The 14,453-nt window shown below is 39.6% G+C and overlaps 1 protein-coding gene across 1 annotated transcript in view; it reads left to right on the forward strand.

The window, feature by feature from the left end:
- Nucleotides 1-14,453, forward strand: part of RIGI (RNA sensor RIG-I) — a 42,409-nt gene that overhangs the window by 15,628 nt on the left and 12,328 nt on the right. Inside the window, exons 8-14 of the mRNA XM_054582933.1 lie at nucleotides 456-714; nucleotides 2,369-2,531; nucleotides 4,088-4,207; nucleotides 9,077-9,234; nucleotides 10,113-10,248; nucleotides 11,010-11,158; nucleotides 13,559-13,649. Of these exons, the coding sequence (XP_054438908.1) occupies nucleotides 456-714; nucleotides 2,369-2,531; nucleotides 4,088-4,207; nucleotides 9,077-9,234; nucleotides 10,113-10,248; nucleotides 11,010-11,158; nucleotides 13,559-13,649 (1,076 nt within the window). The remainder of the gene's footprint in view (nucleotides 1-455; nucleotides 715-2,368; nucleotides 2,532-4,087; nucleotides 4,208-9,076; nucleotides 9,235-10,112; nucleotides 10,249-11,009; nucleotides 11,159-13,558; nucleotides 13,650-14,453) is intronic.

Genomic DNA, 14,453 nt, shown 5'->3' on the forward strand with positions numbered 1-14,453 from the left:
TGTTTTTGGAAAACCATGATTCAAAAATGTATAGTAGATTCAGATTTTATATAGTCTAGATGTAATTCCTTCAGGGGTTCAGATCTGTTTAATTAGCTATACCTGAAATCCTAAACTCCTTTGGTTAGCTCTTGCAGAATAAGTAAATGACTTAAGAGATAAATTTTACATTTAAATGATACATTTAACTTTTTAATGATTTTATAATTTATTTACTATTATTCTTTGAGTACTATTTTCTTTCTTAGTGGCTTGAAAGAATTCATATATACTCTTAGCAATTTTAACTAGCATGCGTTTATTGATCACTTACTGTGTGTAAGACTGCTAAGCACTTGTCTCCTTTTACACTTAAGGAGAACATAATCAATTAATGTTCTGATTTAGTGTTTCATATCATTGGGGTTCATCATTCATATTGTGGTTGGTAATAGGCAATTTCTGTCATTTTCCAGGTACAAAGTTTCAGGCATTTCTGGAAGAACATTTGAGAATATCTCAGTGGAACAGATTATTGAGAACAATGACATCATCATTTTAACTCCACAGATTCTTGTGAATAGCCTTAAAAATGGGACTATCCCATCACTCTCTGTCTTTACTTTGATGATATTTGATGAATGCCACAACACCAATAAACGCCATCCTTACAACATGATCATGTTTAGTTATCTTGATCAGAAACTTGGAGGATCATCTGATCCACTGCCCCAGGTACTTGCAAAGTCAGATGGATTTCTCAAAAGAGCTGTGATCTTCCTAAGTCCTTTTGACTTACTTTTATGGCCATAATGAGAATGTCCTTCTCAAGTCCTGAGTCCATATTGTATAACTCATTGATTAATTTTGATTCATTTATCAACTCAACATCTACGTATCAGGTTCCTCCATGTAGTGTACAAAGCACTGGATATTCAAATATAAAAGGATATAAATCTTGCCCTCAAACAGCTAAAGCTTCGTGGGCAGCCAAATATGTAAGCATTATGTCATAATCTATCATGATGGCATACTATGGAGGTGAGTATATGGTGCAATCAGAACAGAAGTAAAAGAGCTCCTAAGTGTGCTATGAAAGTAAGGCAAAACCTAACAGAAGTTAGGTTAGACAAAAACTAAAAAGAGTTTACAAGGTAGATAGCTGGGTGGTTTTCAGTAAAAGCTACTGTGTGTCCAAAGGCACAGAGCTATGAAAGAATATGGTGCATTTACGAATCTTGAAACTTTTCAATATCACTTGAGTGTACAGTGTGAAGTAGTGAATAGCAGTAGGTGAGGCAGGATGGGAATGGTTGACAGAACAAGATGCCAGGAGAGACCAGAGGTTTGCAAGAAGTAGGCAAGTAGATGGATTAGTATGGGGGACCAGGTGGAAAACCATTTTTGCTATTTTTGGTGTCATCAGAGGGGAGAGTATGAGAAGAGTCAAGACAGAGAGTAGTTCTTAGATGGGAGCAGGAAGGGTAGGGAAACTGGCATATAACCCCTCTTTCCTCTTGAATGTAGGAGAGATAGATGGATCATTCGCTGAGTATAATCAGATGGGAATGGGGGAGGGAGCTCAGGGTGCATAGAGCATATTTGAAATGGAAGACAGATAACTAATACACAGAATTGACTGTCATATTGGGGGCTCAAGTGAGGTTGGAAATCATGAATTTATACTATACTAATCTCACACTGTGTGGCACTCTCTAGCTCTGATAATCACCTGTTCAGGAAACACAGGTTAGAAGAAATTCAGTATGGTGCTTATAGACAGAATTCAGTAGCAATCACATTTCTTAGAGCTTTTTCATCTAGGAAAAAAATTGATAGTTAACTAGATTCCTTGGTAATGAGTCATTCAGTTACTTATTGAGTGGCTATTAGAGGAAAAAACAAATACTTATTAGGTGACCATTAAGCTAAACTCTTTACAAATGTTATCTTACTAAATTCACACAGCTACCATTTTCAATTGCTATTTTCATCCAGCTTTAAAGAGCGTAGTAGATACCTACATCTCATGTGGCATGCCTGAGATTGGAATGGAAGTGTGTCTTATTTCAGTCCATTTCCTTTTCGTTATGTTCTTCTGCATGTTATGGGGGACACAATGGTAAAGCAGAGAGACGTCCTGCCTCTTCGTTTCTATGCTGGTTTGTGTTCAGCTGATGAGTTGTGACTTCTGCACTGATTCAGTTCTTTGCTTAGTGAGAACCTTTCCATTTGCAACATTATAGAGAATTTCAAGGAAAAAAAATGTCCTTGCTTTTTTATCTGAAGTTAGGGGAAAAGCCTACTTTAGGAGGAGAGAGTTACATGAGGGGTTGTGGAAATGTCATACTTTTCCCAGACATCTCATGGTCTGGCATGTTCTTCACAGGTCATTGGGTTGACTGCCTCAGTTGGCGTTGGGGATGCCAAAAATGTAGCAGAAGCCATGGAGTATATCTGCAAGCTCTGTGCTTCTCTGGACACGTCAGTGGTAGCAACAGTCAAAGACAACTTGGAGGAACTGGAGGAAATTGTTTATAAACCTCAGAAGTGTAAGTGGGATCCTGTAACCAGCCCTTTGGGACTTTGTTATCCCCTAGTATTTCTAGTTCAGAGCTATTTGGATGAACACTAAATTTTTACCCCTTCTCTGTTTAGTAGAAAGTTTTTAACCCCAAACTTAAGAAATAATCACATTTCTGGCCTCGCTCCTCAATCTGAGCTTCTGTGTTTAGTAGAAAGTTTTTAACCCCAAACTTAGGAAATAATCGCATTTCTGGCTTCATCCATTGCTTGAGGAGTGACCTGTAGAAAGGAAACAGTCTTATTCTTCAGTTCTGTAAAACTCTTTTAAAGATACTAACAATGAGAGGGAGAGAGGTGACAAGAAAATCTAAGCACGTACCGCCAAGAGCCAGGCCCAGTCCATTCCAGGGTTCCATTCTTGAGGAGGATACTGTGTGGTCATTCATTATTTCAATATTTGTCTAATAATTTCAGTTGAAATTATCTGAATTCATCATAACTTATCTCAAAAGATCAGAATATGATTTTTTTACTAAGATTGACTAGCAAATGTTTCTTGGATACCAGTTCTATACTAATTCAGCAAGTGTGAAAGAGGATATGCGTATCTCCTCATGACTTCATCCTTGCTCTCTGAATGGCATATGACTGTATAAAGCAGAACAAACACACATGAGATAGTCATGGAGGGAGCATTTACATTTCTCTTTGGGAGCTGCCTGTAAGGGGTTGAGAGAAGGTAAACAATCTAAACGTTTTTAGAATCAAGTACACATTTATTTATAATCTGGTCACCGCTGCTCCCTGACCTTCATCTCCTCCCAGCTCCCATAAACCCAATCATGTCGCGTTCCTGTGGGTTGCTCAAACATGTCATATACTTTCTCTCCTTAACTTTTGTCCATGCTGTGCTCTGTACATGACTGTGTTTGCTTTTTCCTTTCCTCTTCCCCTGCTTATCCCACAACACTGCCTCCTTTGGAAGAACTTGGGATCCTTTCCCTGTGCTCTATGACACGTGCACATACTTGTTTTATAGAGCTCTACTGTGTTTATTTGGCTAAGTATCTTTCTGTCCTCTAAGAACACAGACCTCTCTGGAGCATAGGATGTGTTCTTTTCAACCCTCTATCACCAGAATATGGCACATGACGGGCAATTAATAAATTTCAGCTGAAACAATGCAAAAATGAATGTTAGGAACAGTATGAACACTCCTGAGGGTTGGATGGGAAAGGATCAAGGAACAGAGAGAGGGTCAAAAAGTATAGCATTTGCAGAGATAAGTCAGATACCAACCTCATCAGAGCAGGGGCGCTGTGTTGAGTAACAGGAAAGCCAGAGTGACAAATTGAATTAGGCTCGGAGCATGGTAGATACATTAGAGAAGAAGTGCATTAACCATGAGAGAGCTGTTGCAAGGTTTTAGAGCATTTTTTTATCATGTAGGTGAGCTGCCTGTGAACTTGGGGCCTCAGGGTTACAGAGGAAGTAACAAAGGTAGAGAAAGATTTGGAGATGCTTACTTTAAACTCTAACATATGCTTCCTGAAAAATACTCACTTTCCTTTGATGTCTCTAGTGTTCAGGAAAGTGAAATCGCGGGCTACCAACAGATTTGAATGTATCATTGCTCAGCTGATGATGGAGACGGAGAGTCTGGTAAAGAGTGTCATGGATGAACTCGGTACCATAAGTCTCGGTAAGATAAATCTTGTTTTGTATCCTCTCAATTTGGGAAGAGCCATGTATTATTCACTAACATTTGCATTCTTCTTAGTTCAGACAATCTCAAGACTGTATCCAGAGGCTGACTTTAAAAATATATATATATTTTATTGATTTTGCCATTATAGTTGTCCTGATTCTCACCCCCTGTCCGCCTTCCACTCAGCGCCCCTCACTCCCTCAGGCAGTCCCCACACCATTGTTCGTGTTCATGGGTCATGCATATAACTTCTTTGTACTTTTCATCCCCAAGGCTATTTTGTAACTACCTATTTGTACTTCTTAATCCCCTTACCCCTTCACCCATTCTCCCCACTACCCTCCCATCTGGCAACCATTAAAATGTTCTTTGTATCCATGATTCTGTCTCTGTTCTTCTTGTTTGACTAGTTTGGTTTTTAGATTCAGTTGTTCACAGACTTGTATTTTTTGCCATTTTATTGTTCATAGTGTTGATCTTTTTATTAAATAAGTCCATTGAACATTTCATATTATAATGATTTGGTGAAGAACTCTGTTAGATTTTTGTTGTCTGGGCAGCTGTTTATCTGCCCTTTGATTCTAAATGATAGCTTTGCTGGGTAGAGCAATCATGGCTGTAGGTTCCTACTTTTCATGACTGAATATTTCTTGCCGATACCTTCAAGCCTGCAAATTTTCTTTTGAGAAATCAGCTGACAGTCTTATGGGAACTCCCCTGTAGGTAACTAACTGTTTTTCTCTTGATGCTTTTAAGATTCTCTCTTTGTATTTAATCTTTGGCATTTTAATTATGATGTGTTTTGGAGTGGGCCTCTTTGCATCCATCTTGTTTAGGACTCCCTGTTCTTCCTGGACTTACATGTCTATTTCCTTCACCAAATAAAGGAATTTTTCTTTCATTGTGTTTTTTAATAGATTTCCAATTTCTTGCACTTTGTCTTCTCCTTCTTGTACAATTATGACGCGAATGTTGAACCTCTTGAAGTTGTCACAGAAACTGCTTATACTACCCTCATTTTTTTTGGACTCTTTTTTTCCTCTTGTTTTGATTAGTGGTTTTTTGCTTCCTAACATGCCATTTCATTGATGTGAATCTCAGCTTCATCTACTCTTCTGTTGTTTGCCTGTACACTATTCTTTACTTTAGTTAGTGTATCCTTCATTTCTGATTGGATTTCTTTTTTATGCTGTTGTGGTCCTCACAAAGTTCCTTGGGCATCCTTATAACCTGTATTTTGAACTCTGCATCTGATAGATTGCCTATCTTCACTTAGTTTAGCTCTTTTTCTGGAGTTTTGACCTGTTCTTTCAGTTGGGCCATGTTTTTTTGTCTCCTCATTTTGGCAACCTCCCTGTGTTTGTTTCTATGTATTAAGTAGAGCTGCATTGACTCCGTGTCTGGGTAATGTGGCCTAATGTAATGTAGTAGGTGTCCTGTAGGGTCCAGTGGCACAGCCTCCTCATCACCCAGTCTGGGTACTTGAGGTGTGCCCTTCATGTGGTCTGAGTACACTCTCCTCTTGTAGTTGAGCCTTGGTTGTTGTTGGCAGATCGATGAGGGGGATTTACCCAGACCAGTCAGCTGGAAGGATTAGCTATGACCACTTACCACCAACTTCCACCCTCCATGGAGTATCATCTGTGCAGGTGCAGGGTGGTGGTGCTCTGACATGGTCTGTAGCTGTCTACTGGGTGTGCTAGCCCTGGGGTTCCCAGGTGGTAAAGGCCAAGGTCAGCCCCCTTCTGTATTTTGCCTAGGGCTACCCTACCTGAGCAATAAAGCAATGTGAGATGGCTGCTACTTGTCCTGGGCTTGGAGTTTCCCAGGCAACTCCAAGCTATGAATCTAAGCTGGCTGCTTCTAGTGCTGGGCCTGGGACTCACTGAACCCAGCTGTTGCTTGTTTAATAGGATTTAGGAAGTTGTGAAGCATGAGCCAAGGCCAGCAATTCATATGGAAAAGCAGCTTGGGTGGGCGTGTAAGTTGGGTGGGGTAGAATCTCTGGGGGTCTCCAAGGTGGGCCAAAGGTGTTAGCCAGGTTGATGGACTCTCAGATATGGCACCTGCTTGCTGGCTCAATCCGCATTGATGTGGTTTCTTAATTCCATAGTTGTCAGACTTCCAGTCAACTTGATTTCTAATGGTTCTGAATGATGGTTGTTTTGTATTTTAGTCATAATTTTCATGTTGTTGTTTGAAGAGGTGAGCTATGTCTGCCTATACCACCATCTTGACCAGAATTTGATATTAAAAAACACAAAAAAACAGAGTTTGACTTTCTTGATTATAGGTTATTCAAGAACCTTCGAAGTCCTTTATTTTCTCTTGCTTTTGTTTTTCTTTTTAAATCCAAAGTAAATGTAGGACACATATAGCTGAAAAATACTATATTTAAGTCAATTGATTGCTTTTTTTGACCTTCCAAATTAGCTCTCTGTTCTGACTTCCCTTTTGTATGAATGAAACCACTATTTCTCATGATGGCTCATTCAAACCTAGAGGAGATCTTTGATCTTTCCTCTTTTGAGACTCTCATGGAGTCACCGAATTCTGTTCTTCTCCTTTTTATCCATGCATTCATTCACCAGAGATTTATAATGTCAGGTGTTATGCTAGGTGATGGAGACAGCAAGGCTAAAGGCCCTCAGGGAGGCGACAGTCAAATAACAAGAGTCCGAAGTGAGTAGTTTCCATGGGACAGAACAGAGTTACCCAGTGGGCACCGTGGGAGCGCACAGGAACTGGACCGGGCTGCAGGGAAGGCTTCCTGGGGTAGATTTTGAAGTCAGCAAAGTTAAGAAAGAGAAACAATTCAGTAAGATCTAAAAGGCGTTAGGCATAGCAGGAAGAAAGAGCACCATAACTTTTAGGAACTGTAAACATTTCATGATAATTTAACACATGAGTGGTAGAAAGGAGTGAGACTAAAGGGAGCAGCAGCGGTCACGCGGAGAAGGGCCTGGTCGGCCGAACAGTTTAAATTTTACCCTAAAAGCAGTGGGCAGCAACTGAAGATTTTAAACTGATTAGCGATATGATAAGGATACCAGTGAAGGAAGAGGGCCAGAGGTTGTTGAGATGGCCCTCTCAACAGCCTCTGTGCCCTCTTGTGCAGGGAGGAGGCTTGTGCAAAGTCCTGCAAACAGGAAGTGTTCAGATTTAATGGCCAACTGGATTTGGGTGGGGGTGGGGGAGGAAAGGGAGTGGATGACTTCCCCCCGGCTTCTGGCTTGGGCAGCTGTGTACCTGCCAGTGGGTAGTACTGGTTCTAGAACTAGAGCAGCTTTGGCCAGTACAAGGTGAGTTGAGCGTTTTGGAAATATTGAATTTCTAGTGTCTGCAAGATATCTCATGGTGTCTCACCTTCTCTCACGCTTATTTTGCTTTCCTTTCCTTTTCTTACAGCTTGATTTAAGACATTCTAATAGCTTTCTAGCTGGTTTGCCCACCTTCACTCTCCTTTCCATCCATCACAACCCGCCCTCCCCATTGCCTGATAAGTCTTCCTGAAAGACCAGCATTAGCATGTCAGTATCCTGCTTAAATCCCTCTGCCAGTACAGGCAAAGCCCCCTTAGTCTCTAACTTGATGGTCTGAGCCGGGCCTGCACAATCTGGTTCTACTTGCCTTTCCAGTTTTACCTTCCACTCCTTTGACTTAGCTGTTCCTTGAACATCTTCATTCGCTTGTTCATTCATTCAGTGTTAGCAATGTGCTAGGTAATGGGAATACAATGTGGACCTTGAGATACGGCCCCTGCCCTCATGGCATTTCCAGTATAACAGTAAAGCCAAATTAGTAAGGAATAAAAATAAAGCAACGGAGGGTGGATGGGGGTGATAGGTGTGTTTCCAGCAGACGGAACAGCATATAAAAAAGGCCAGGAAAGTTGGGAAGGTATGGGGACTCCCATCAGTCCTGTAAAATGCAGGAAGGAGACCGTCTAGAGATGGGTATCAGAATCAGGCTGGGCTGGATCACTGAGCACCCTGTGGGCCAGGGTGGGAGTTTGTCTACAGGAATCTGATAAAGGCTCTGAAGCAGTGGGATAGCAGTTTCTCATCTTCATTTTGGAAACTCCTTCTCACTGCTGAGTGAGGAATGGATTGGAGGCAGTACAGCAAGAAGTTGGGAGGCCACTTAGGAGACCATGATATCATCCAGGAACGTTAAAACATGGTCTGAATTAGGGGAGTGGCAGAGAGTGGAGAGACATGAACTTCTACTTTCTTACTCCTTCCATGTCTAATACCTTACCTCCACCTTTTCACCAGTCAACTGCTCATTTCCAGATTGCTTGGCTTATTTTTTTAACGGACTTTATTTCTTAGAGCAGTTTTAGGTTTATAGAAAAACTGAACAGAATGTACAGAGATTTCCTATATACCTCCTGTCCCCAACTTAGCTTTATTTTTTACACCTGCCCAAGTTCAATAAACACTTGCCTATTCATTTAGTTTATTGCTGGCCACCTCATTTGTATTTGGGGCTGGAAAGAGAAGCATGTCAATGCCACTTGTCTGGGCAGCCTCCATTGTTCATTTTATTAAAAAAGAGGAGCAATTTAACCCTGAAATATAGGTTTTGCCTGTGCATTTTACTGTGGTGTGCTCTTCCTGAGAAGCCCTGGGAAACTGTTCCAAGGATAACTCACAGACTGAACCGCCTGAGAACAGGGCTGTTTCTTCCTCACCCTTTTATCCCCAGCACCCTGCAGAAAGCCCGACTGCTGAAATCTCGGGCTGTTTCAGGACGACCATTCTGTGTACAGAGAGTAGGAAAGAAAATTAGAAAATAAGGCATTCTTAGAACCTTAAGTAACTGGCATTATGGCACAATGAAAAACTTTTTTCTTTCCAGAAAGTTTATCTGAAATTAAAAACAGGAGTTTTGGAACACAGAAATACGAACAGTGGATTGTTGGATTTCAGAAAAAGTGCATGGTGCTGCAGATGCCAGACAAAGACCAGGAGAGCAGGATTTGTAAAGCACTGTTTCTGTACACTTCACATTTGCGGGTACGTTACTTCTTTGGAGGGGCGCGTTTTAACTGTAGCCCTCCTGGGACCTTTGCTGTGGCAGCTGAAGGAACATCAACTTTTCATCCTGTTCCCAACAGCTCACTTAGGAATTTCCCAGAAGGTTTTTATGAAGCAAACTCCAAAAGTTGTTCCATTCAGCATCTTCTTTGCTTTCTGAAACTTAACACTAGAGGCAACAGGACAGAAACAAAGAGAGGTTCTATGCTGTGTCTCCAGCATTCCCATGATTGACAGATTAGAAAACAATGGGGGACGATGGACATTATTGTAGACATGTGACTGGCTCCTGTCACCCTATCCTGATGTTTTCTCTTCGATAAAGCCACATGCACACAAGGAACATACAAATATTTTGTAATACACTCAGTTAGTATACATTTATAGAATTTTAATGAATATAACTGCATGTTTACTGTAGGTGGTCAGTGCGATCATTCTAAACAGATGCAATTGCAATTCAGTGATGACTTTAGATGTATGAAGAGATTAAGTTGAATGAATTATGAGGCAGAGTGATACGGAAGCTGATTTGCTTTCTTTGTGTGTTTAATCTTTGACATACATTTTTCTCGTAATTTTCTCTTTCTTTTCCAAGGTAGAACTCTAGAATCCAAAATGATCCTAATTATGTAATGATTCTAGCTAATTGAGATTTTTTTTAAAACAGTATGTGATTCCATGATTTTATTAAGTACCATGAGGGATTGTTCATTTTAAAAAACTAAGTTGGAATAGATTTGAGAGAAGTTTATTCTTTGGGTTAATTCCACGCCAAGTTATAGCTAATTGAACTTAAGTACGGTGAATGTGTTAAGACTGGAAATATATTAAAACTAAGTTTTCATTTTACACAGAAATATAATGATGCTCTCATTATCAATGAACATGCACGGACGAAAGATGCTCTGGATTACTTGAAAGACTTCTTCCGTAATGTCCGATCGGCAGGATTTGATGAGATTGAGCAGGATCTCACTCGGAGATTTGAAGGTGGGCGGTGTTTCCCCGAGGAGGAAGCCGTGGGACCTGGTAACTCCAGTGGTAGCGTAATTGTATGGTATCATACTTAGTACATGGTGATGCTCAGAGACCTTTTGTTATATTGTCCTGGGCTTAAGAAGATACCATAGATGGCAGGACTATGAAGCTTCAGTGAAGTCTGGTACTTAGGGAAAGAACCTGTGGCTTACCGTATTTCCAATTTTGAAGAAGGAAAAATAGTAGGGTTTGCAAAGAATACATTCCATAGAAATAGTTAATTGATAGTAGCATATTTTTATTTTACTTTTAGAAATTTTGTAAAGGTTTACAAAATGCAAAAAAGTGTTCTAATGATATTTTTAAATACTGTAATTTATATATATACTTTTATGTAAAGAAGAAAACAAAATGGCCCATAGTCCCACATCCCTCATATTAAGAAAAATATGGGAAGATATTAAATAAAAAATAAGTGTTCCCTCTCCCTCTCCCCAAATTTTTTCCGAGAAAGGTAATTACAGGTAATAGTTTTGGGGGGACTATGCTGAAGTATTTACTACACATATGTGTGACCCAGTGATGGGCTGCTAACCAGCTGTTGGGGGGGAGGGATGCATTGGTATATTTAATGCGTGCATTAAACCAGTGGTTATTACTCAAAAAACTCTGGTCAAGGATTCAGAGATTAACTAAACTATAGCTGAAAGTCACAGTATGTTCTACATTTCTAGAATTTATAAGTCATTTATAAAAACATTCTTCTTTTGCAGAAAAGCTACAAGAACTAGAGAGCATTGCCATGGATCCCAGCAACGAGAACCCTAAACTCCAAGACCTCTGCTACATCTTGCAAGAGGAGTACCACTTAAACCCAGAGACTAGAACCATTCTCTTTGTGAAAACCAGAGCGCTTGTGGATGTAAGCTTCTTCCTCCTTGTGAATAACAAATTGACTCGGTACCATCTCATTGAAAAGATTGTTCTTCCTTTACTTCACTGTTGTAATCTCTCTATCTTATAATAATATAATGGTGTCTTGGTACCTTTATACATTTTTGATCCTTTATATCAATGTAAAAAATTTTAGCCTTTCTCTGGGTACGTAGGGATACCTCACTAGAGTTTTAATTTGCATTTGACTAATGACTAATACTGTTTAACATTTTTCATATACTTAGCCATCCATATAACTTCTTTGGTGAAGTGTCTGTTCACATCTTTTGCCCATTTTAAAATTGGGTATAGTTGGATTGTTTATCATGCTATTATTGAGTTTTTATTTATTTATTTTACTTTTTTCAAAGTATGATTTATGGATTGTTGAATTTTTAAGCATTCTTATAGTCTGACAAAAAAGCCCTCTGTCAGGAATGTGATTTGAAATTTTTTGTTCTGGTGTTCTCATTCTCTTTCTTTCAAAAAATATTTATTTATTTTTAGAGAGAAGAGAAAGGAGGGAGAAAGAAAGGGAGAGACATCAATGTGCGAGGGAAACATCGATGTGCTAGAGAAACATAGATTGATTGCCTCTTGCACGCCCCCAGCTGGGGACCCGCTTGCAACCCAGGCATGTGCCCTGACCAAAAGCGGATTGGCAGCCTTTTGTTATATAGGCTGGCGCTCAGTCCACTGAGCCACGCCAGTCAGGGCTGGTGTTCCCATTTTCTTAACAGTATCTTTTACAGATTGAAAGTGTAACTTTTGATGAAGTCCAGTTAATCAATTTTTCCTTTTTGTGGATTGTGCTTTTGATATCTAAGAGTACTTTGCTCATCCAAGATCACAAAGATTTTTTCTGAGTTATCTTCTTGAAGTTTTATAGTTTTACAATTTACAGTTAGGGGTATAATCCATTTTGAAGTATTGGTTAAGATGCTTTTCCACCCCTTTTTTGTATCTGGACATCCAGCTGTTCCAGCACTGTGCTTTGAGAAGACTATTCTTTCTCCATTTTATCGTCTTTGTAACTTTTTCAAAAATCAATTGACTGTATTTTTGTGGCTCTTTCTGGATTTTTTTATTCTGTTCCATTAATCTATATATCTATTCTTTACCCATCCTCCACTGTCTAGACTACTATAGCTTTATAGTAACTCTTGATATCAATAGTATGACTTCTCTAACTTTTTCTTTTCTTCAACATTGTTTTGTCTATCTTCCTTTACCTTTCCATTTATACTTTAGAATCAGCTTGTTCACATCTATGAAAAAGTCTACTGGGACTTCTGTTGGGCTTGCATTGAATCTATAAACAAAATTGAGGAGAAATGATGTCTTAATAATACTGAGTCTTCCAGTCCCTGACCATAATATATCTCTTCATTTATATAGGCCTTCTGTATTAGTTATCTCTCACTGATAACAAATGGCCCCAAAACTTATTGACTGGAAACAACAGACATCTATTATCTTACAATATCTATGGATCGGGAAGCTAGAAACAACCGGGGGTTCCTGGCTCCGGGTCTCTCATGAGTCTGTAACCAAGGTGTTGGCCATGGCTGCAGTCATCCTAAGGCTGGACTTCCAGCCTCACTTATGTGGCTGCTGGCAGGCCTCACATGTGCTCCTAAGCTCACTCGTTGGGCCTCTCCACCGAGCTGCCTCAGAGCACGGCAGCTGGCTTCCCCTAGACTGAGTGATCCAAGGGAGACTGAGAAAGAGTGCCCAACACGGGGCTCACAGTCATTTTATAACTTCAGTGTGGAAGTGGTATCGCATCATGTCTTTCATATTTTATTAATTAGAAGCAAGTCAATAAGTTCAGTTCATGCTTGAGGAGAAAGGACGCAAGGATCTGATTATCAGGGGGTACAGATCAGTGAGAGCTACCTTAGAGGCCGCCTACCACATCTTTGCTTCCATCAGTATTTTGTTCTTTTTAACATATAGATTCTGCACATATTTTGTTAGATTTGTACCTAACAAACTGCTTTTTAGTGCTATTGTAAATGGTACTTTGAATTTTTTTTGCTGATATTTAGAAATACAACTGATTTCTGTATATTGATCTTGTGTCCGGAGATCTTGCTATACTCACTTTTTAGTTCTACATATGCACTATCCTGAATTTTGCTTTTAGCACTTAAAAGTATCTTAGAGATTAAAACATATCAGATCACACAGGTCTATACCTTTATGGTCAATTATTGCATATAAATAATTCAATTCCAAGAAGCTTTTTTTCTTAGGCTTATCAGTCTGAGAACTGTCTATATACTAACTGAAAGTTTTTTTTCTTCTTGCATATATTTCAATGTTGAATTAATGCAGAACGTATACAAATAGTGCCCAACTGATAATTTCTTTTCATTTTCAGGCTTTAAAGAAATGGATTGAGGAAAATTCTACACTCAGCTTTTTAAAACCTGGCATATTGACTGGACGTGGCAAAACAAATCAGAACATAGGTATTTATATATGGTACACTATATATAAAAATATATATATAATCTATTCAATTTTTTTTATTAATGCTTATATCAGGGTGCAACTAAAGCAAAACTAGTAGAAGATTATATATACATACATATATGCATATATACATACATACATATGTGTATATACACACACAGGGATTTATTACAACGAATTGGGATATACAATTGTACTGGCAAAGCAAATTTTAAGTTCAAACGGTAGGTGGTCAGGAGCAGGTTGGAATCCCATAGGTGGGAGCTGTTTGGAGTCTCTGAGCTCAGGAAACTCCTAAGCCTTCTTTTAAAGGGCTTACTTGATTAGGTTAGGCCCACCTTGGGTGAAATCCATGTTTAACTTATGTCAACTGATTAAGAACTTTCATTACATCTCCTCCCATATGTCCTACAGATGAAACCGAAATTTTCTTTTTTACACACTGTTTGAGCAGGTCACTCTCCTGCTCAACCAGTAGATTAACTGGAAATAGAAATGTTCTCCTTCTATTTTATTGTTCTTTAAACTGTAGTTGCTTTTGTGTATGCTATACACTTTATAATTTGAAAAGCAGTCCAAGCAGACAATCCTGAAATCTAGCGAGGGCGGCCAGAGGACGAGAGGCTGCCTCTGTTGTCCCCCGGGGAGCCTCGGTGGCCAGCCCTCAGGAGCAGCCGCACAGCTGCGCTCCCCACGCTCGAGGTCCTCACTCTGTTCCTCCTATTTAGTGCTTTGTATATGAGCAGTTCCCATCTTGTCAGTCCTCAGTCATCATTTGCACTTCCCCCTTCTACAAATTT

This window comes from Pteronotus mesoamericanus, unplaced genomic scaffold, assembly GCF_021234165.1.
Source record: "Pteronotus mesoamericanus isolate MK-2021 breed Mesoamerican mustached bat unplaced genomic scaffold, CSHL_Meso_final contig_73, whole genome shotgun sequence".
Lineage (NCBI taxonomy): Eukaryota > Metazoa > Chordata > Mammalia > Chiroptera > Mormoopidae > Pteronotus > Pteronotus mesoamericanus.